Consider the following 23,420-nt stretch of genomic DNA (forward strand, 5'->3'; position numbering starts at 1 on the left):
CTGTCCAAATCACAGAAATACACTGCCAAAGTCACACCAGACCAAAGACACAATGGTCAATTGCTCTCTGTTGCAACTCAAATGTCATAAAGTTCCTTCTTTCTTAGTGCAACAGTCTGTAATGATTTATTACTTCCTGTTTCTTTGTCTTATTTTCTGTTACTTTAAAGCACTTACTGTTACTTCTGTGTATTGTATACATTCTATTGGTGGTTATCTAGATATTCTTTGTACTAATTTCTATGCAAAAGCCAACAAAGCACAAAAAAATGATAAGAAAGATCACATTAGCAATGTTTTGGTACCAAAATTGGGAACCCCCCATCACCAGTGTTTTGGTCATTTAGTCTCATGAAATGTCCAGAGGGCTGAACAGTGAACTTCATCATCCCAGACCCCCCCTCCTTTGTGCTAGCTCTAACCAGCCACCATGCCAACACAGAGACATTCTTTGCCCTATCTACCCTACCACATAGCCATCACTTCCCAAACAGCTATGCTGTCTTCACCAGACTCACACCAAATCATCCAATCTCAATTATGACTCACCCAAAAGTATGGAGGAGAGAAACCAACAAAAGAGTACAGTGTTTTCCACATGGTAAAAAAAGGCTGTTTATTAGTAGCAATGCACAATAACATTAGAGTAAAAGTTCATCATCAGTATCGGCAGATGTAAAAATTTCTGTTGGTATTTACAACTGATATGTAAGCTGTAAATTATCAGCCATATTTACCAATACATTTGAGGAGTCTAGGCTGATCCAACAGACCTGAAGGTGGTTTCTTTGTTCATTGTTACTTTAAAGTGTGTCTGAAGCTTATTTGTTCATCCTCAAAATTAAAAGCAGGATTGAAGTCTTAAAGTTTGTTTTTGTTCGTTCATACTTAAGCTCCAAAGTGTGTTTTAAGAACCTAGAGTTTGTTTCTTTGTTCATCCTAAAACTCTAAAGTGTGTTTTAAGGACTGAAGTGTGTATCTTTAGTCACCCTTGAACTTTCAAGTGTGTTTAAGTATTACAGTTTGTTTCTTTGCTCATACTTCAACTTTCAAGTGTGTTTTAAGGATTGAGGTTCTATCTCTGAACACCTTGTACATATTCGTACCAATATCAAATTATTTTTTTTAAATGATATAAGCAAAAAATAACCAATGTGCATCCCTTTTTATTGATATTATATAGTATCTAGTGGAAATGTATCAACAGTTAAATTCTTATTTTGATAACCTCAGAGCACACAGACCACATTCAGCCTTTCAGATCTTTAGCGCCTCACTAGGGGGCCCTGGACCCCAGGTTGGGAGCCAGTGTTTAAGCAGATAAACATTTTTTGTATCAGATTTTGTCTGCAAAGCCTGTGAGAAAGAAAAGTCAGAGTATAATATCTGAGAGCGAGCTTTAAAAAGAATTTGCAATGCTGTAGTGATTTGTATCGGACCAATTTAACTGTATTTTTCTGGTGTCTTGTAAAACCACGAGAGTTGGGCACTTTGAGTGCATGATGCATGAATAAATGATCACATGAAAATGATCAATCTATCTGCAAACAGAGAAGGGTTAAATGAATGTTGGTGCAATTTTTTTTTTTTTTTACCGGCGACAGGAGAGTAAACCTGAAATTAAAATACACAAATAAGATACAAAAATCTGAGAATAATCCTGAAGAAAAGCACTTAAATAAACATCTTAAACTGTGGTTAATTTATGTTAATTAGCAGCATAAAAAGTAAGCAGCTTCTAGATTTCATTTGTTTAAACTGACTGAATTTTCATCACTTATGATGCATGCCTGAAGAAGCATAAATGGTTGTCTCATTAACTCAGATAATAAGAGCTCATCTAATTGGAATTTTATCCTTAATGTAAACATTAAATCGGTCAACATTGAAGCATTTGACTCTTGTATGAGGGGGTTAAGTTGTAACATGCCATCATAATTCAGTGAGAGCATCAAAGGTGACCTAATCAGTCATTTAACAGTGTGATACAGATCCTGTGACTTAATCCTGCAGCGGATTAAAAAATGCAGACTTACATTGTGTACAGTAAAAGCAAATATCTGAATCAGCTGACTGTCTGCGTTTCATTCTATATAATGAGGAGCAAATACCAGAGAGAAAGCGAAGGCCCAGCAGGACTCCTGAGTTCAAAGCTCTCAGTGACGCCGCTGAGATCACCAGCATACGGGAAGCAAGAGGTGAGGTGAGCCTTACTCATCACTAGGCGTGTCACTGGCGCTTACAGCATCAATATGATTAGAGAGGATGGGGTGGGGTGGGTTTGGGTGAGGAGTGGGGGAAGAGAGTGTGGAGAGATGACCTAATACCCGTAAAAAGCAATGAAGTCATTCTACCTGACTCATATTCCCAGCTGACAGCAGCTCTCCCAATCACAACATCCCAGTGCATGCACGTGTGTGTTCATGTTTGTTGTTAGGAGGGCGAGGTGAGAGTGTGTTTGCATGTGTGTGTGTACGTGTTTGGGTCAACAGCTTCATCTCTATGTGGGTATTTCACAGGAAGTGAGAAAACGCTGAACTTGCCTCTTTCTATGGGTAAAAAAGTGTTAAAAGATGGGAAAAGTCCTGACATGTTTTGTCACACCAAATGATTTACAGCAAGTATCTTCAAATGCATAGCTTAGGTGTTAATCACAAGTTTCATCACTATAAGACGTGATTTTAGGGCTTTGAAAAATTATTGTTTACTGCTAAAAAGTGTATTAAACTGTAACTTTGAACATATACATCAGAAACCTGTTAACTTTAATTTTCATTACACTGGCTCAAAGAATATTGACACACAGGGCTGTAAAAAAGCATTACCCCCCTTCCTGATTTTATTTTCTTTGCACATTTTTCACACTTAAATGTTTTGGAAAGTTAAACATATTTTAACATCAGACAAAGATAGCACAAGTAAATACAAACATGACAAAAAAAATGTGAAAAAAGTAATTGCCCCCTAACCCAGATAACTGGCTATGCCACCTTTGGCAGAAACAACTGCAGGTAATAACTGGCCATGAGTCTTCACATCACTGTAGAGGAATTTTAACCCACTCCTCTTTGCAGAATTTTTTTAATTCAGCCACATTAGAGGGTTTTTGAGCATGAAGGTCCTATTTAAGTCATGCTACAGCATCTCTATCAGATTGAGTCTGGACTTTGACTAGGCCATTCCAAAACCTTCCTTTATTTTAAGCAAATCAGAGGTGGACTTACTGGTGTGTTTTGGATCATTTTCCTGCTGCATAACCCAAGCGTGCTTGAGTTTGAGGCCACAAAATGATGGCCAGACATTCTCCTTCAGGATTTTCTGGTAGAGAGCAGAATTCATAGTACCATCCATTATGATGAGTTTTCCAGGTCGGGAAGCAGCAAAGCAGACCGAGACCATCGCACTAACGCCACCATGCTTGACTGTTGGTATGGTGTTCTTTACTGTTATCAGATGTAACAGGATGCACACCTTCCAGAAAGTTCAACTTTTGTCTTGTTGGTTCACAAAATATTTCCACTAAAGTCTTTAGGATTTGGCAAATGTGAGACAAGCCTCTGTGTCCTTTTTGTTCAGCTGTGGTTTCGGCCTTGGAACTCTCCCATGGAAGTCATTTTTGCCCAGTCTCTTTCTTAATGTTGAATCGTGAACACTGACTTTAACTGAGTCAAGAGAGGCCTGCAGGTCTTTAGATGTTCTGGGTTCTTTTGTGACCTCCTGGATGAGTCGTTGTGGTGCTCTTGGAGTTCAGCACAATTCCAAGTTTTCTCCATTGGTGGATAATGACTTTCACAGTGTTGATAATGGCTTTGTAACCCTCCCTAGAGTGATAGATGTCCATGACTTTGGCCCTCATCTGTTCTTGAATTTTTTTAGATTGTTACATGATGTGTTGATTTTTTAGATCTTTCAGCCTACTTCACTTTGTCAGACAGGTTCTATTCATGGAATTCAACAGGTCTGGCCGAAATCAGGCCTGGGTGTGGCTAATGAAATTGGACTCAGCGGTTCATCACAGGTAAATTATTATGGTTATCTTTGTCTAATATTAAAATTTGTTTGATGATGTAAATCTTTCAAATGTGACAAATACTTTTTCATAGCACTGTGAAAATAAGACTTTTATGACTAATTTTCTCTGGGTGTTTAAAAACAAATATGCTTTCTTTTTTCCCTTTAATACATGCTTCTTGTTAGCAGTGTGCTGATACATTGGCTAGTGCTACTTGAAGGTTTACCTATTGAATTTTTGATCCCTGAATCATAACATAAATCAATAACTATGTATCATTTCAACCCTAAGATGCCTTAAAGTGAAATAAAAAGCTCATTTAAGATAAGCAGTTTTGGGGGGCTGATTACTTTAATATGACACAGACACACCCTGAAAGTAGGGAGAAAGAGGAATGACACGAGGGAAACGAGCCACAAGCCAGATTTGAATCCTGGCCACACACTTCAAGGACAACATCTTCTTAGCATGGGGTGTGGAGACATAACCACTTGGCTACTGGCACCTCAACAAAAGATTCTGATGACTAATGATTCATTTATCCAGCCAGCATTAACTGGATCCAGTTCTATCAACTTCACAACATTTTCAAATGAAACGACTGGATTTAGTGAGGTCAGTAATGAACATAATCTGGTTGTTTCACTATAAAGCAGCCAAAGTTGTGAATAAGGCAACATTTGAAGCATTCACACTTAAACAGACAGAGAGATGATGTCTAGAGAGAGTACTAGTGGGTCACACTAACAACTGTAAAGGGGGAATCAGCATCCCCTTTTGGATTGAGTCCAGTGTGGAATAAAAACTTCAATTTGAAGTGAATTTCATCCAAATCAGATCTCTGATTTTTGCTTTTCTTGAAATCATCAGCAATGACTCATCCCTTCACAGAGTCTCTGTGTCAAGTCTTGTCTTAAATTATTCAAAGGAGGTCTGGTTTTGAATCTGTGAGAAAACCTTACACATTAAGCTTCCCCTTATTTTGTGATGCAAGTGGAGCTGTGAAATTATTTTTGCTTCTGAGCTGGGGACGAGAAGGCCTCATCTTGGTCACATCATGGGCAACAAAAAATAGAGAAGCTGTTGATCCTGCATAGGATTTCAAACACTTTAAGTATGATGAGTTTTACTTTTTAATTACACTCTAGAAGTTCTTCTCAAAATTCTTGTCTCTTTTTAGTAAAACTTGTGTTTGCTTGTTGTGTTAAATTTTATTCTTTCATTATGCTCAGTCTGTCTGTCAGTGCCAATGGTGCAGCTGATTTCTGTAAGAAAGAAAAAAAGGGTCTGGAAAATAAGCCAGCAACAAACAAATACAAGTAAAATTCAGGAGGGGAAAACCCCTCACACACACAAAGTAGCCTCTGCTTTCAGTGGATGTTTGTTCAGCTGATGGACTTCAGGGCTCCCGTCAGCCTACGAGCACAGGATGTAGTATCATTTGCATGAGGTCTTACATCATCCCTGAGAGCCCGTTCACTCTGGCATCAGCACGTGGTGCTTAGCCAACATATCCCTTTGTGCTCGCAGACGCCTCATTCAAGTGACAGCGGGGCACCAGAAAAGTCTTGAAAAGGACATCTGGTGGTGGAAGTCAAAGGGATGTCCTTTAGGGATTCTCAGACATGACTTTACAGCCCATTAAGTCTGCCTCCTCTGAAAGACACTCTCCATAGGTAAGAGATATAGATTTCTATCTAGAGCTCCAGGATAAATACGCTGGTATGTTGTTTTTGCAGCAGTTAACCACAGCACGTCCCCGTCGATGCCACTCGGCCTTTCATGAGGGAGGAAAAAAGAGAAACAGCACCACTGTGATGGCCAGATGGTCAAGATCATTGAGTTTTTTTATGTGTGAGTAACATGACCTCAGCACTCTGGGTTTCAGAGGGATCCTGTAGCCAGCACACACTCAACAACACACATGTACAGAGACACAAGTGTGAAAATGACAATAGGTAGCCTCCAGCTACAGGCAGAGGGGTCTGAATGAAAACCAGAGCTGATGAGGTCCATTCAGAGCCGGAAAAGGTTTAGTTCAGGGTCATAAAGGTGACAGCAGGAGCACCCATCAGACTTCTAAAAGGCCACACCAAACTCACACATCCTAGTAGGGCTGGGAAATAGGGTGCGTTTTTAACATTATATTGATAGATTTTCAAATGACAGAACAAGATGATATTGTTTTTTGTTGATAGATGTTATGTTTTGTAAAATGATGTGTTCTTCTTTTTCTGTCTTCATCTGGCTAAGAGTGAGTGCCATGTTGAATCAATTTTTAAATAAATGAATGCCAGGCCTACTGCTGATTTAGAAGATAGTTTACAATAAGAACAGTTACATGCTTATTGGTCACAATTCAATCAATAAGAAATGTTTGGTCTAAAGTTGAAGTTATGATTCATTTAATTTGATTCATGGAGCATCTTACTATTACAGTTGGTGCTGTCTGTCTGTATGTCTGGATTTGCACGTCACACTGTTGATGCAGTTGTTCTTGAAACTTCTCCGAAGACTTCTTGGGTGTACTGGGTAGAAACTGGGGCCATAAAAAAATCAGAAATATGTACAGATTTTCAATAAAATCTTAAAATTTGCTGAGTTATCATTTGAGGACTTCCCATTCTTCTTCTTCCTGAGTTAATGTCGGTTCACAACCAACTAAAGGTGCATATCACCACCTACTGTACGGGAGTAAGCAACCTCAGGGTGACATTCCACTGTATACATGTCCATTTGTCTCTTCTCTCCATTCTCCTTTCACATCCATGGGTGGCCTTTAAGGCACTGGCCCTTCCCTTTTGCCGTTCTTTCACATCGTCAGGTCGTCTTCACACACAAGGTTTTTGGCTGCTTCATAGTCGCTCGCTAATATGCTTGCTTCTACACCCACTTCACTTCAACAGCATGTCAAGAGGAGGCAGTATTCGCTCTCAAACACAGAAACTACAACAAGCTCAGGTCTGCTGAAGCCACAGGTCATTACTGTTCCTGCCATGACCAGCTCGCGACAGTAGTAGCTCACGGAAAGTTCAGTGAAACAGGAAAAGTAAAGTTAGCTGTAATGCAGCATTACTTCTTGCTTTGACACAGCTGATTCAAGTTTACATGCTAAATTTGCTTTACAGTGATAAATGAATGTTTTATACTTCATGCACAATGGATGGATGGATTGAACCAAATGGAGCCGGTTCTCAACTGGAACTGTTTCTCGATTCTCATTCCTACTAATGTATATATCAGCTGCACATATCAGCAGTAGAGATCTTATATCCTCCTTAAATACTGGCAAATGTATAAGTGCACCATCAGGTATATGTGGCTGCCAAAAGGCAGTGGTTCTCAACGTGGGGTCTGGACTCCCCTCATGACTTGCAAGACAATGCGATGGGGCCACCAGATGCCTTCCAAAAAACAAAGAATATTTTTAAATTATTTTATATTGTGTATTGACCCATTATTATAAAATGTATGCATAAATTTAGCTAAATGTAGAATAAAAAACATGGTCATTTGGTTTGATTTATGCTGAAATCAAAGGTCTCTGGCACCTTTATTTTGGGGGTTGCAAACATGTTGAATGAGGCTCCAAATGAAAACAAGTACTGGATTGTCTCCCCTCTCAGCGCCGCTTGAGTTAGCCTCCCTTTGGACAGGAGAAACTTCTGTTTGTAACTAAAAAAGGTGTGCATTTATTGGATTTATCAAATAAAATGGTTTTGGAAATAACAAAATACATGATATGGACAAAAATCCAGTGATGTTTGATTTTCATATCAAAGTTTAGAATTTTATTGACAATCATTTGTTATTTCTTCACAGAAAAAATTATGGGTTTCACCATTCAGCTAAAAATATTGAGATATAATTTTTGGTCCACATCGCCCAGCCCTACACTCAAGCAGAAAAGGGTGTGTCGAAACCCGATCCCTGATCCATTTTTGCCATCGATTAGAGCACTGGACTCCCAGTAGACCCCTTTTAATGGAGCCAGACGACCTCTCGGACACACCGGCACACTCTGTGCGCCACTGAGAGGCCGGCTCTTGTGTGTCCCTCATCCGCATCCCATACATCCAATCCTCTCACCCTCCTCTGCTCTGGGTGGGGATTGGGGGCAAACACCCCCCTGAGCTCACCCTCTGGTCCTTCATGCATCACGCCATCCTACTCTAGTCCTGCTCGCTGCTTTTTTATCCATGTTATTGGGTGGAGAGGGGATGTTTTAATCCTGGACTCATAGCAGGAGTCTCCCTGTGAGTCCTCATCTGCAACACACCCTCGGGGAACGAACCCCGTCCTGATTGGCACCCAGAGCGTGCGTCTAGACTATGATTATGCATGTAAATACACCTGCCCCATCTTTCTGGTACAGTTTTTATCACAGCTTTTATATTGTTACTATTCTCAGACCTGATGCTTGGAAAAATTTGTGATTATATCGTTGCATCATTCTGTGTGTTATTAAAAGCAGACGGCGTTCTCACTAGAAATGCTAAAATATTCATGTTAAATCTCTTGAAGAGTCACATGTCACGCACAGTCTGTCATATAAGCCCAAATGGAAGATAGTGTGTTTTTGTTTTTACAGAGTGGGAAGACACCACATATGATGGAGAATGATGAGCTGAATTTAATGGACGAGGTTAGACTGCAGAAGTAATCTACTGGGTGAAATCAACACCACTCTTGGGAGAACAAAGCACAAGAGATTTTACAGAAATTTCATCCAACAGCAATTCATCAGTGCTCAGTGTTTCCCTAAATACTGTACGCATGCAAAGACATCTCCATTTGCAAGTGGGGTGAAGAAGGGATAATCTGAAGGATGAAGAGGGGGGGCATGTTTTTCAGAGAGTAAACATCCCCAGAGTTTGCCTTGTCATTCAGGTATACGTCTTATGCAATACACACTCCCTGTACATCCCACTATGCATATGCACAGATGGTACAGACAGACTAAGCTCCAGTTAAACTGACACTTTGAAGAAGCTGAAAACATGAACATCAGTTGTTGCTTGTGGAAATGTATAACAACTCTAATATTTCCTTAAAGCTTAAATTAGGAGGTGACCCTAGAGTAATAATAATATAGGAAACTTATTCAAGCAATTTTTTTTGTTTGTAATTGATTATACATTCCTGCTACATCATCCTCCCTGAAAATGTTGGACTTATGCTGCCTTGTGATTTATCTCTGGTCTGGGTTTTTGCACCCGTCGTTTTGTTTTGTGTGAGAAAATTGGTATGTACTTCTTTATAAGACCATATTACATGTACTGCATTCTTATATAAGACTGAAAGCTGTCAGTAGCTGTAGCCAGCTGCTGTAACCTTTGTTACCATAGATTCATCATGTATGGAATTTCTTGAATCTGCTTTGTCTTTGGTTAGAGCTTTTAATTATTTGGCTCTGCAATCCTGGTCCGAGCTACAGGGTCATCTTAAACTTGAGCGTTGTATTAGTTTAGGAGATTTTAATAGGGAGCATGTGACCAGTGTGTGCATGTGTTTTGTGCTGAAAGATGTTGACTTGTTGATTGATGAAACCTTTGTTTTTATGTTATGAACTTATCCATCTTGGCCAGGACTCCCCTGCAAAAGAGAATTCAGTGGTTAAATAAAAATAAAACTCAAGAATAAAATATGCATAAGAAGTATTTCCACTTTTTTTGTCTAATACTATTGATTTATGCACATTTTCAGAATTGAGCAAGATTTTATGAAAGTTTATAGTACTTTTTTTCCTGTTTTGAGTCTAAAAAAAAATCTCTAAACAGGGGGGAAAATCCCTGAAAGCTCTGTCTTCTTTAGTGCATACATTTTTATGTTAATGTTATTTTGCTTTTATCACTGCAGTTGAGTCTTTGTGTTGTACTACAACCATGCTGTCAGGCGTGGCTTCTGTCGAGGACATCTTGGGGAGTCTGTGAGCGAAACGAACGGCGCGGTTCTTTGTTCACCGGGGCTGCTGCTGCAAAACCCTCGTGCGTGAGTGTATGTGTGTTTTTAACGGGAAATGTGCGAGGGCTTTTCTGATGTTCCCCCGCTGCATAGGGTCTGCAACGCCTGTCTGACAACTCCCTTTCTCTTCTCCTCCTCGTATACAGCCCCCTCCTCCCCCCTCCAGACACTCTCTTTCCCTCCTATACATAACATCCTCATGCGCAACGGCGCCGGAGACAACAACGCGGTGACCTGCCGCAAAGCACGGCTACATGGAGGTGGGCGGACCCCCCTCCAAAAAACACCGCTAACTCCTCTACTCCCCAAAATAATCCTGTCATGAAAGTCCACGATATCACTTCATTCAATGCACGACCTGCTTGTTTTTATCCCTAAATGTTGAAGTTGACATCATCTTTTCAGCAGCAGCAGATGACCATGTGCGCACTGTACTTGTACCTTTAGCTACGCGACTGTTTACATCCTGGATGGCTGTTCTTACATAAGGTGCAGAAATGCGGGTTTTCAGGCTACGCTGCAGCTCCACAGCTCTGAACGGGGGAGTGTGGTGCAGGAACTGAACGATGATGTGTTTTCTTCCTTTCTATAGGTGACTGAAGGAAGCTGGATTTGAGATGCCACTAGCTCGGGAACCTGAGACGGAATGGTACAACGGGAGGGCGGCTCGTTTTGTCTCGGCGAGGAGGAGAGCTGTGTAAACCAGACTGGGTGGAGCAACACATCGCCCGCCCCATCTATCGTGCAGACGGCCTTGTGTCCCGTTTGCCTGGAGCTCGGAGAGAGACTACTGTACTGAAAGTCTGGCGGATAGAGAGAGAGGGGGGCCGGTCTATGGGAGGGACTAGCGCAAAGGGGGGAATTGGAAGGAGGAGGGGGTGAGGAGGAGGAGGCGGCACGGGTGCTGTTTCTCCAGTCTCTTTCCCCTGTCTTTGTCTCACACACTCTTTTGTTAGCCATGCCTAGCCTGCTGGTTCTAGCAGGGATCATGGAGAAAAATGGGGGCTACGGCGGGGATCTGGCCGGCTCCGGCTTCGGAAGCGAAGGTCTCCTTGTGCCGCCCGATGAGGAGGAAGACGACTCCCGTGCCCTCAGGGTCGCGCTGGGCCAGTTGTCTCTGCTGGGGCTCGGGGAAGGCGAGGACGGCGGTGGAGCCCCAACAACAGGAGTACAGGATCGGAGTAACAATAACAACAACCACCACAACCACACGAACAGCGTCGGAGGTGGCGGGGATACAGCGATTCTGCAAGGGAAGAGCAAGTTGTGCGCCCTGTACGAGAGCTCCTCAAGTGAGACGAAAGGACGAGGCTGCAACATAACAGAATGCGTCCCAGTGCCCAGCTCTGAACATGTGGCCGAAATAGTGGGGAGACAAGGTAAACCGCTGGCTTGCAATTTATTCCCCGTCAAAGTTGTGCTTTTATCCCGCTAACAGTGCTGCATTATCCCCGCCGTGCTTTCCTGAGCGCTTTGTTTTTTGTTCTCTAACTGTTACCTGGTGTTATTTGACAAAGAAAAGGGAGTGGTGTATGTGTGCTCGCGTGTTTTTTGTACTCCCCCGAGACATCAGCCTCCCACTTTTTCTGCTCCAATGTTGCAAGTTCTCATGTACTCATCATAAGGCTTTTGCATTAAAACAAAACGTCCTCTGCTGCTTTGTGTTTATTTTTGCTTTTGAGTGAATTTGCACAGAGGCAGAGAGAGAGAGAGAGGGAGAGAGAGACCCGTTCCCTACTGGGCGAATTATTCTACATCCACGCCATCAATGTCAGCGCACAGACATACACTGGAGCACGGAGAGCACTTGCTTCCTTTGTCGTCTGAGACGCGCCAGACTGTTCAAAAAGACAACGTGCGGCTGGCGAGGAGAGGAATGTCTCTCGTTTTGAATAGATTTTGCTAGGAAAATCCCCCCCAAATGCGCACATTTTGGTCCCAGAAGTGGAAGATGTTTTCCTCTTCCCAAATTTATTCAGCTCGTTGTTTATGTTGCGCACTGCCCCAGTGACACAATTGGACAAAAGAGCCAGCGTGGTCCACTTTTTTTTCAAATGAGGGAGTTGGAAAGTTCACTTCCAGACATATTAAGGATTCTGCACGTTTTTCTTACAGTTTGGGGCGATTTATTAAACAAAGAGCTGAAGTTGAATGACAGCAGCTGTCAAACAAAGGTGTGAAAGTCGGGGGAAGAGGGGAGGGGCGCATTAAGACAGTGTTGCTGTTTGGCACACAGGATGGCCTTAAAGGGTGACTCAGCTAGAAGTTGCACCAGGAGGTGGGAATCCTTTTTTAAAGAGGAGAATATTTTTATTTTTGCACTTATTTACCATTTAAGATGCTTTTTCACTCTCTCCAAGTTCCATGCTTATGCACAAACAGCTTTGATTAAAGCTGGAAGTTGAAGCCCCAAAGTAGTTTTCTTCTTTCTTCAGCTGCTGGTGGTGTTAATGTGACCGCCCATTGTTAACTGTTGTGATGAACCCATGGGTGAGAGGGGAAGAGAAAACAAGGACAAGGACGGAAGGGCAGTATAGCATCTAAAAAGCTGAATGGGAGTCACGCCTTGGAGCTCAGCACAAGGGGCTCCTCATGAGCCCCACTCCACTGCACACTCTCAATGCCACATGGTTGTGTGTCAGGAGAGAGGGAGGAATGGGCGGGTGAACAGAGGGAAGTACAAAGACTGCAGGGTGGGCGAGGTAGCAGGAGCAAAATTCTGGTACATTTTGCCACAAAAAACAGACAGGTATTGAAAAATGTCAGACAGTTTCAGTGGAGATACCTTCTTTCGCTGGTGCTTCCCCTTTCTGGTAATGTGGATTCAGTTTTTGGCTGCTAAACGCCCCTTGTTTCCCATTGCGGCTCCCATTCGTTTACTCTGAAGCTTAAGTTTTGAATTTTAATGGGGTAACCAAAGACGGCCGGAGGGTTGATCCAGTGAGCACAAGTGCAGCAAAGAGGGCCCTTTTGCCTTGACCGCGAAGAACTGCAGATTTGGGGGGATTTGAGTCGAGCTGCTTTTGATTCAGGCCCTTCGTTAGCTGGCAATGCGTACACACCCCCTTCTCCTCAGCACCATGCATCACAGTCTGCTTAGTGGATCCGGCAAACAGAATCCTGTCATGAAGAAAGGGCTGGATATGATTGTTTTTCCCTGTCAAGAGTCACAAGGGTTGATTTCGAGGATGCTCTTGTACCTTCCTGTTCAGCTCCCCAGGCTTTGTTTTGGATCGCAGCACCTCTTCCGCCACATTTTTAACAGCTGAGGAAAAAATTGTCTCTGGTGACCTTAATTTCTGGTCGTGATTAATTAATCTGTGTCTATTTTGTTAACAGACAGTTCTTTCATTGAGACATAAATTTGGAATAATTGAAAGGTGCAATGTAGTCCCAAAAGAGGAAGTTTGCAATCGCTCTATGATCCCTGTGGCATGGACAGGTCTATTAGACTAATACCAGGCGATGGCCACAATGGGCAAGCTCAGATTTTAGGTGTGAGCATTCTAAAGCTTCAGTACCACGTTCCCCTCGGTCCCAGAGAAGTAAGTGTTCCTGAGTAAATTGGGCCTATTTGGGGGCATTAGAGTGACATTCGCTCTCAACTTAAGAGTGTCGTTTTGAGCTTTTGATACCTGCTGCTCTGATTTTTGGATAACTAATGCAGTGATGTGATGTTTGATTTGAAGCAACATGAGTGTAGTAAGATGAGCTCAGAGTTGCTCACTAGATAGATGCCTGATGATTCTTGCTTGACCGGCCTCTTTAAGATGTGGCCGAGATGAGAAAGGCATATTAAAATCAATAAATGTGGAAGTCTTAATGGGGAAGCTGCCTGAGTTTCTGAATGAAAACTGACCCGAGGAATGCCTGATGCTTCAAGGAGGGTTTTATAAACAGCTTTGCTCTGTCCTTTCTTGTAATGTTCTTTTTGACCTCAAATCTACCTGAAAGCACCCAGAAGTACTAGCTGATACAGAGGATGTCCTGTTCTGTCATGAAATAACATTAACTTGTTCTCTTTCACATTGCCTTTCTAGGTTAAAACACTAAATAGACTAACTGGTACAAACTGATCATAACCACGACAAATGCAGAGCCATAAATGGCACAAAAATGAAGCACATGTGGGCTGACTGTATAGTCTCGTAAGTTCAAGGAGAGGTCAGACAGTGATTGCTCACCAGCATCGAGCAAATGTAACGCATCTGCTGTGGCTCATAAAGCCCAAAAAACAGACAAGTCTACCCCTGCCAAGACCTCTGCATCATAGTTGTATCCTTAAGTGAGATAAGTGTGCCTGATTTAGAGCTAATAAATAGGTTACTGAATAAGTAAGCTAATGCTGAGGTGCTGGACACCTCATAAATCACTGCAATTACTTTGTATCCTTTGCTAGGGAAACATGCTGCATAAATCTGAATTTACACTGAACAAAGGAGAGTCGAGGATCCTGTTTGCTCAGGATGATGACACTTGTAGATGTTCCACTCGATTTGTGATTCACAAGATTCTACTGATCATGTTTACTTATTTTGAAATGTTTGTTGGTGTCTCTGCAGGATGCAAGATCAAAGCCCTGCGGGCTAAGACCAACACCTACATCAAAACCCCTGTCAGAGGAGAGGAGCCGGTGTTCTTAATCACTGGCCGGAAGGAGGATGTTGCACTGGCCCGGCGTGAAATCATCTCTGCTGCAGAGCACTTCTCCATGCTCAGAGCATCCCGCAACAAGCTAGGAGTGTCCTTTAGTGGCTCCCCGCCCACGCCTTTGCCTGGTCAGACTACCATTCAGGTGAGAGTGCCATACCGTGTCGTGGGGCTCGTCGTGGGGCCCAAAGGCTCAACCATCAAACGCATCCAGCAGCAAACCTGTACTTACATCGTCACCCCTAGTCGAGACCGCGACCCCGTCTTCGAGATCACAGGGTCACCAAGCAACGCAGAGAGGGCCCGCGAGGAGATAGAAGCACACATCGCCTTCCGAACAGGAGGCCTGCACGACCACAATAATGAAAACGACTGTCTGGGGCCAAATGGTGGAAGCAGCCCAGCGGGCAGCAGCGGTGGTTTGGAGAGCCGACTACAGCAGGTGTGGGGGCTGCAGGGGGGCCAGCGCAAGCCCCTCACTAGCAGCTACCGCCAGAACTTCTCAGATACCATGGTTGGAGGGGGAGGGGGAGGAGGAGGTGAGGGAGGGGGCATCTATACCAAGAGCAACTTCTCCAGCAGCTCTGGAGAGAAGCCTTGCTCTTATTTTGGATCAGATGGTACCCAGAGCTGGGGCGACCCCGACTACCCCAAACAGGTGGCCTTCTATGCCCAGCAGCGCTCTAAGAGCTTTGGAGGCCTCCCTCTGCCCCTGACCAGACTCTCCCCTGGCTTACCTGAGCCCTGTGGAGGCGGAGGAACCAACAACTCTTCAGTCACCAGCATTGTGCCCGTATCCGGTTCACCTCATGCCCAGGCTCGCCGCGCCCACAGTGAGCCCACCTCAGCCGGTGAGGGTTTCCCAGGCCGTCTGCCAGTGCCGGACTCACCGCCGGCCACTGTGCGGGACTGCATGACCTGCTTTGAAAGCAAAGTGACGGCTGCCTTGGTGCCCTGTGGCCATAACCTCTTCTGCATGGAGTGTGCCATCCGAATCTGTGAGCTCAACCACCCGGAGTGCCCAGTGTGCCACACCCAGGTCACACAGGCCATCCGAATATTCTCTTAAGGAACCACATCAGTTTTTATCATTAGTTTTGTCAGTGTTTGTTCAATAATTATTTCCTGTTATTCTGATTATTATTATTATAATACACATTTTGTTTTTTCAGAAAATTTAAAACAATCAAGCAGATATTTTAGAAGGCACTGCTTGCTTTACTAAAAAGTATAAGAAATATTTTTAAGTTTTTCTTTTATATATATATATGCATATATATTTTATAAAAGTTTTGTTTATAAGAGAAGTATAGTAACTTGCATTTTCAGTTTTTTGGACTGCTGCTGTTTTTCATTCATGAATCACAGTGTAGGCAGAGGTAGACAGTAATGTGAACATTTTATTATTCAAATTTTTATTTTACCATGAAGTGGGTTTATATGGAAGGAAAGAAGATGATTGTTGAGGTACCCAATCTGCACCTGACTGACCGAGAAAGTCAATGTTGTTCTTAGAAGAAAAAATAACCTAGAATTTTCATTGCACCTTACAATCATCTATGATCTAAAAGAGGATTTCAATCAAACCTAGAAATTTTGGAGCCGATGTGAAGGTGAATTCAGCCTTTTCAGATTTACTGTGATTGTGGTTTTGATATAATTGGTCTAAAAGAGATATTTTATCAAGATTAAAATGTGAATAGATTGGTTGTAGCCCTGAAACACTGACAAAGAGTAAAGCATGGCCCCTTTTTCTGTCTTATACCTTCAAGTCTTATGAGAGAGATAATCCTAAAAAGGGATAGGACATGTCATCAATTATTTGAGGTGATTAGTTACATTTGATTGGCATCATTGTTCAGAGATAGGCTAAAGTTGTGTTGAGTAAAATCTTTTATCCAGTAGCCATTGATTACACTTTGGTCACTGCAGTTTGTTGAAAAGATTTAGTAATGCTTGCTCCTCGTGGCACTTGAAAAGCATGTGGTTCCTCGGTTGGCTTAAAGCACTGATTTAATTTGTGAGGCCGAAAGCCTTGGAATTCTTCCAGTTGGCTAGTTCTTGATATCCGTCTCCCCAATGGACTTGTTTCAAAGCCACCTTAGCCGCGCTTTATTGTCTCATGTGGTCATTTGGCCACATTCTCTGAACGATATAGGACAAAGAAAGAGCTCCAGTCAACAGGCATTTCTCTGAGGTGTGCACTGTAAATAAAGAGGAGAATTAGTAAGTGGACAGAAGCCGAGTAAAACTGTAAATTGTTTCCTGAATCAGCAGCCGACTTCGGCCAAAATAGTTGACACTGTAAAATACAGAGTCCCAAACCAGTAATCTGTACTCCCCAATACTAACGGCATTATGTGTGAGCTCCGAGGGGCCAGCTGTCTCCCCTGTAATTAGCAAATCTGTACAGGAGCAGGTGTTTCATGGCACACTGTGGCTGTGACCCCAAGTTGGAGCTCTGGCCTAGCCCCCTTTCTTTCTCTCTTTTCTTTGGCTTTTATGTCTCCCCCTGCTTACTGTTCGATCGTTTGGTTTCGAAGGCCTCTCTGAGTGGGGCGTATTGTCTCGGCCTGGTAGTGGCGTGGGCTGCAGAGTGCTCGGACACGGCCTGGATCTCCTCATTCATAATTAGGCAAATGGGTTGGTCCAGGTGCGGACCGTGTGGGGACTGTATGAGGAGTAAGACAGGGTCCCGCAGCGAGCCCCTTTCAGCCCCACCCCACTGTTACAAGCACAGAGGGTGCTGGATGGACTGGATGCAGCTGGGCGTTCAGGACCCCCTCCTTCCAGTCCCTCTTGCCCCTTCCTCCCCCTGTTTTCCTCTCCTTTTCTGCTGCTCTGAGCTATCCCTACTGGGGAATGGGGGCCTCTTTTGTCCTAAAACACACACTCACACAAAATTTGAAAGACAGTGGTGAATTTGGCAGTGCCTGTGAAATAAGGGGAGGCTTAGGAACAAAATAAATTATCTACAGTTATCAGGAGGGGAACCAGCTACCTATTCTCAATGTTAGTACCACGAAATTTGCTGCACGCACTTTGGAAACAATAAAAAATGTACATGTTCACCTACAAAACAAAGATTGCGTGATCACATCGCACAGGGTGCAGCATTATCCACCCCCACCCCCTCCACCTCCCAAACGCACCGCCCTGAAATCTGGAAGGGGTCGTTTTTGTGCAACAGTGCCAATGCAGATCGCTACTGTATGGGACATCCTGCAGCTGCCTTTTCACTATGGACACCAGGGCTTCAGCCAATGGCAGCCCCCCTCTGGCTTTGAGCTTGGAGAATGAAATCAGACAATTGTAATTGACAGGAAAGCAGAGGAAACGCCCCATTTAACCAGCACTCATGCTGAATCAAATTACACACCCTCTGCGTCTGCCTTAGCCCCAGCCTGGGGATTTCAGAGGGCTAGAGGAGAGCGGATGGGGGTAGGGATTAAAGCTGTTGAATGATAGGGGGGGATTCATTTTGGCTGTAAGAAGAGAGAAGTAGGCTCAAAAAAAGCAAAGGAAAAAAACCTTGCAGATCTTGCATTTTTATTGGTCATTCAAGTCTTGCTGCAAGCTTTGAGTAGTTGTCACATGAGGGCTAGTGTCGGTGATTCAGCAGGCCTCTCTTTTGTTGTACTGGAGAACAATTCAACTCGGCTTCTGTCTCAAAAAGGAATTAACAATTACAAATTGTGTCTCCTTGCACACAAAGGGCCATTCTTTAAAAAAAAATACACACACACATAAAGCAGACCACTCACACTACATGTGGACTGCAGGGAAAGCACCGTACTTGCAAAAGTACCCTGAGATCTATCAAATGTAGGAATAAAGAATAGTTATGGTTTATGGATGGAAAATTGCACAGTGGTTTGGCTTAAGCTTTCTACGTCAAATTCAAGGCAGTATGACACTGTTCTTTGAACTTAGTATTTTTGTTATTTTGTTTTCTGCCTTAATATTTTTTATTCAAATATTGCCATTACTTTGGCATACAAGGTAGCAACTTTGGCCTTTGATAGTATCGCCCCTTAGGAAAACTTTTTAAAGTACTTATTTTTGGAAAAAAAGAATGTGAATCAAACTTCTTGGGTGGGGATTAGAGGGATTCTGAAAATTAGGCTCTTAAAACACTTTACTTAACATAAAGTAGAGCACCTTATTAAAAAACATGCGCAATTGATTAAAACCAAACCGACCACTGATGGTGAATACATTTCATAGGATTTGAAAGAAATGCACATAAGGATTCCCTATCATTTTTTGTATTATGGTGGTTCTTGTTCTTCTTAATACTAAAGTAGTACTAGTGGTAATTTGGGAGACCTCTCGTCCATTTAGTCAATGCTGATGACTTGGTGGAGGTTTGCACTGGTTTAATGAAGAGAGGGCTTTTTGGAGATTCTCCCAGTTTAGACGCTGTATAAGTTAATGAGTATTGTACTTTATGGGAAAGCACTCTGAGCATCTATGTAAATACAGTATGTGTAACCGTTATGAACATCCAGACAAAGGCCCCGCTTCAAGTGAGGTTTTGATTATTTTTAAAGGCTGAAGGTGTCATTGTTAATGTTTTAGCAAATGGAATTCAAAATGTTTGAGTTTTTAGGGAGAGTAAATCTTTTATATATGCGCCCCATCATCTTTCTGACTATAATAGTATATTAGATAGATCCATACATTTAAGAAATATTATTTAAACTGATTAACTTAGTACTTCATCCAAATAGAGATAATAAATTAACCAGACACTACTATAAACTGTAATAATGAATATCCTTTATGAAGCAGCTCATGTATAAATCCAAGCTCAAATAAAAACTCGAAGAAATAGTATGTGTAATAACCTAGCCCTAACGAATAAATCCGTTTCTATGTATATTAGGATGAAAAGCAATAAAAGGACTATACTGGGATAATAAACAGAGGTGGTCTGCTTAGTCAGTTCTTTAAATAATATTCTATACAGAAATTGACCTTGACTATTAGGATGCTGTTGCATATCCATCTTACATCTGCAAAAACATCATTATGGATTCATGCCAGTGTAGAAACAGAGATATAATTAATTAGTAACAGTTTCAGGATAAGTAATTGTTCTTGTTGTGTTCATCAGGTTCATTTAGTGAATTGATAGCTTACTTTTTTTATGTTAAAACTCAATCAGATGACAGGGTGGGTCAAGACAAGCATTAGGATTCCTTTTCCTGGGTAGCACTGAAAAGATGAAACTGCAATTTTGAAAAACTGAGGAATATTTCACTGCGCTGTAAAAGTGATCCTTCCAATGTAAACAAACAAACGAGAGCTGGGTGCTAGCACGAGGGTCTTCTCTCTTTGTTAAAAAGCAGGATAGGATGACTTTACTTATGACAGACTGATGTCTTGAAGGTCAGAAACGTACACAGCAGGGAGACTTAGGGGGGTAGGGCAACATGATATGATGTACTGTACCAGCTACACTCTGACTGCAGTCATGTAGTGACTATTATTCTTCATTAAATTACACCCAGGGGCAGGTGTGTTACTTATAGCATATCTTAAGGTGCTTTCTGTTTACATATTAATATTTCTCATTTCATGGCTCTATTTGCACCTACTTTTTCATCTGTAGTGTTTTTGAAAGACAAAAGGTCAGACATAGCCAAAGAACAAAACACAAGGAGAGGACATGGGCTAAAATCCCACACAAGTTAACTTATTTTAGCATCAGAATCCGCTTGGTTTAGAGTTTATTAAATCAGGATTATTAAGGAGTAATCTTGTAGCTAGATTTACTGTTTACCCAGAAGTTTTGGAGGCCACTTAGTTGATATCTGTGAAATGAAGGCATATCATGTTTCAGTGTTGTAAGATTAGTTTAATACTAAGGGGCGCCGGTAACAGACTTACTTCTCCCCAAAGAGATCAGCCTAAAGCACATCCTGGCACTTCCACAGTCCTTTGAGTGATTTTCTATTGTCGTGGTGTGGTTGTTTGGGAGAAAAATAGTCCAGGGAGGGTCCTAATCTCTCTGAAAACTTGACTAATGTTAAGGAGGAGATTAAAAGGGACTGTCCAAGTAATTTGATTAGAAGAAAGACCGCAAAGAAACTGTTCACAATGACATGCCAGTGAAAATCCAAGCCGAATTCCTAATTTTTCAGAGCCTCAGTAAACTGTGAGGGCTTCCTTTAGATGTACACAAGGTCAGTGTCATAGTGAACAAAACAACACTGTGGTTTTGGTTGATATCATTTAGAGAGCCATTAACTGTATCCTTAAGTTTAACTGCATGTAAGTAAAGTATAGTACAGTAGGTAAGATTTATCAGAAAAAAAGTTAAGATCGCATAAAGAATTCATCAGCCTGATACCTAAAGTGTATACAAAGCTTTAAGACCTTAAGTGAACATCGGTCGAAATCATATATTTACCGTGTAGTTTAACTAATCGATACATAAAGTTTAATTATGATTCTTAAGAATATGCTAAAGTGTAAGTTTCATTTGTCCAGCTCACCCAGTATGAGATACTTTTTGGTGCAACAAAGGGGTGGGGGTGACTCACAGTGACATTTGATGCATTAAGTTCTTGTTAGTATTATTTACAATATTGTATTAAGCTTACTATTATAGTAATGGTAGAAACTGTTGATGTTTTTCTTCTCTTGATATGAAAAGGTCTTTATGCATTTATGTAGAATCCCTTTTTTTAAGGAGTGATAGGAAATCCTTATTTTCAATGGATGCACTTAAGCAATTGTACCAACCTGTCTAAATCACACATTGAGCAAGTAATGCATTTGAATGTAAAAAAAAAAAGACCACTCAACTCGATGCACTCCTTATGCTTATTGTTTTGTCAATTTATAAGTGAGCTTTAAGTTTATGTTTTTTTTTTTTTTTTTTAGAAAGAATTTGCGACAGGTTTTCAACGTAGACTATATTTGAGTTCTTCCACATACATTTATAGAAAGTAACTTAAAATGAATAAAAAAAACATATTACAATTTCTCAAATCTATTTTGCTAACATGGGTTATTATTTCATAGAAAGCAGAGGAAAAAAAAAAGTCAGTATCTGGATGTTATTTATGAAAAGTAAAAAAAATGAAGCAACATATTTATGAGTAACCTCAAGACATTTTGTTTTTTAATTAAAATTACAAGAAGTTAATATATTTCTAAACACAGGGAAGTCAGTTTCTACTAATAAGTAAAATGAGAAAAGAAGTTTAGAAGTTTTATTTATAAAAGTTGTGGGTGCGGGTCTTTTCCAGGTGCTTCATGGTGAATGAAGTAAGTGGAACGAGAGCTCCCCACAGCTTAAATTTTAACTTCAGACGTGCACCACTACAACATCGGTGCAGTCACATTGAAATAATTACAGAAAATAATATAATATTTTTTAGAATTTGGAGATATTTTAGTCACAGAGCATCAATTTTGTGCCTCAATTATATATTTTTCCTGCATCAGCATTCTTTGTGTAGTGCTGCTTGCCGTTACCCCTTTCCCCCCTTCGACTAACCCCATGTTACTGACTGAACCACATTACTCATTTCCTCTGTAATCTAAACTCACTTTTACTTATCAATCCTATAAAACATGTTACGACTGCAATGCTTGGAATGAATGAGGCAGCTGTGGCCCTTCTGCCAATAGGGCCACACATAGCTTGTACACACTTTCATTCATACATTTTCTACATCTACTACTCAGTTTGTGATCACTAGCAACAGAGCATAATCAGCCTAAAGGCGGCCTTTATGAGAGACTTTACCTAATGTGTTAATGAGGTGAAGCGAGCAAATTAAGCGGAGACATCTCAGAGAGGACAACAGCGCACTGTGTAGTAGATCTATGTAACTAGATGCACACATATACACACACAACAGATTCATTACCGTACTAGTTTGCATGTATGTTGTATGGTCACTTAGACAGGAGGAACAGGGCAGGTTGAGTGTTATCCTTTAACGCCGGAGAACCTGGGCTGTTTCTCCTCTGTAGATTTTCATAGTTGGAGTCTCTTTGGAAAGTGTAAAAGTTGACATGAGTTTGGAGCCAGGCAAAGAGACCATTTCAGTCCCCACATCAAAGTCTGATTTTGTATTTTCAGTTACCTGTGAGTGATGAAAGACTGTTTGCACCTCATATGAATTAACTTGAAGTTCTTAGTTTGTGTAAGAATAGATACAGTTCAGAAAACTTGACATAAACACAACAATAGCACACTTTCTGCTGCATGTAAAAGATGGGGACTGAAGTGGCGTTAGCTGGTGAAACTCGCAGCCATTTCCAAAGAGGCCAAAACAGTCTGACAGTTTGTCTTTGGTAGCGTTTCCAATATTTCCAGCACAGTAGAGGTGTTTCATACCGGTCTAATAGTGGTTGTAGTGCATTAGTTTTTGGGCCAGCATCACCTGGCAATAGTTTCTGGTTTCTCTGTGAACAGTGAAAGAGGGTTGCCTTCGTGGCCCTCTGTGGCTGACCGTCAACTTTGATGGATGGAAAAAAAACGAAGTCTTTGAACTCTGTTACAGTATGCCGTGCCCTTACAAGGCATGTGATATTGCAGGTTTATTTGTTATAGCAAATGTTTTTTTGTGAATTACATTTTTTGGAGACATTTTTATTATTATTATTGTATCTGCGCCATGTTAGTTCTGGTTCTTTGTTATTTTTCCAAGATTCAAGATGTATTGTAAATGTTTCTAATAAAACAAAAATGAAATGATCTTCAATTGAAACTAATTGCATTTTTTTCCACTTTAAGGGAAACTTTACTACATCTAATTGATCCTTTGAT

At 41.5% G+C, this 23,420-nt stretch overlaps 1 protein-coding gene across 1 annotated transcript; it reads left to right on the forward strand.

Moving 5' to 3' along the window:
• Positions 1-10,912: 10,912 nt before the first annotated feature.
• On the forward strand, positions 10,913-23,299 carry mex3a (mex-3 RNA binding family member A). The gene is made up of 2 exons (XM_041793631.1): positions 10,913-11,355; positions 14,539-23,299. Exons 1-2 carry the CDS (start codon positions 10,935-10,937, stop codon positions 15,693-15,695), a joined length of 1,578 nt encoding a protein of 525 aa, XP_041649565.1. The 5' UTR covers positions 10,913-10,934; the 3' UTR covers positions 15,696-23,299.
• Positions 23,300-23,420: the final 121 nt, after the last annotated feature.

This window comes from Cheilinus undulatus, linkage group 8 (genome assembly GCF_018320785.1).
Source record: "Cheilinus undulatus linkage group 8, ASM1832078v1, whole genome shotgun sequence".
NCBI classification, from domain to species: Eukaryota; Metazoa; Chordata; class Actinopteri; order Labriformes; family Labridae; genus Cheilinus; species Cheilinus undulatus.

Excerpts from the sequence above, each read along its gene's own strand:
- mex3a (XM_041793631.1), top strand. The coding sequence starts at position 10,935 with ATGCCTAGCCTGCTGGTTCTAGCAGGGATCATGGAGAAAAATGGGGGC. Across the intron at positions 11,356-14,538 it reads CGAAATAGTGGGGAGACAAG|GATGCAAGATCAAAGCCCTG; the intron begins GTAAACCGCTGG and ends GTGTCTCTGCAG.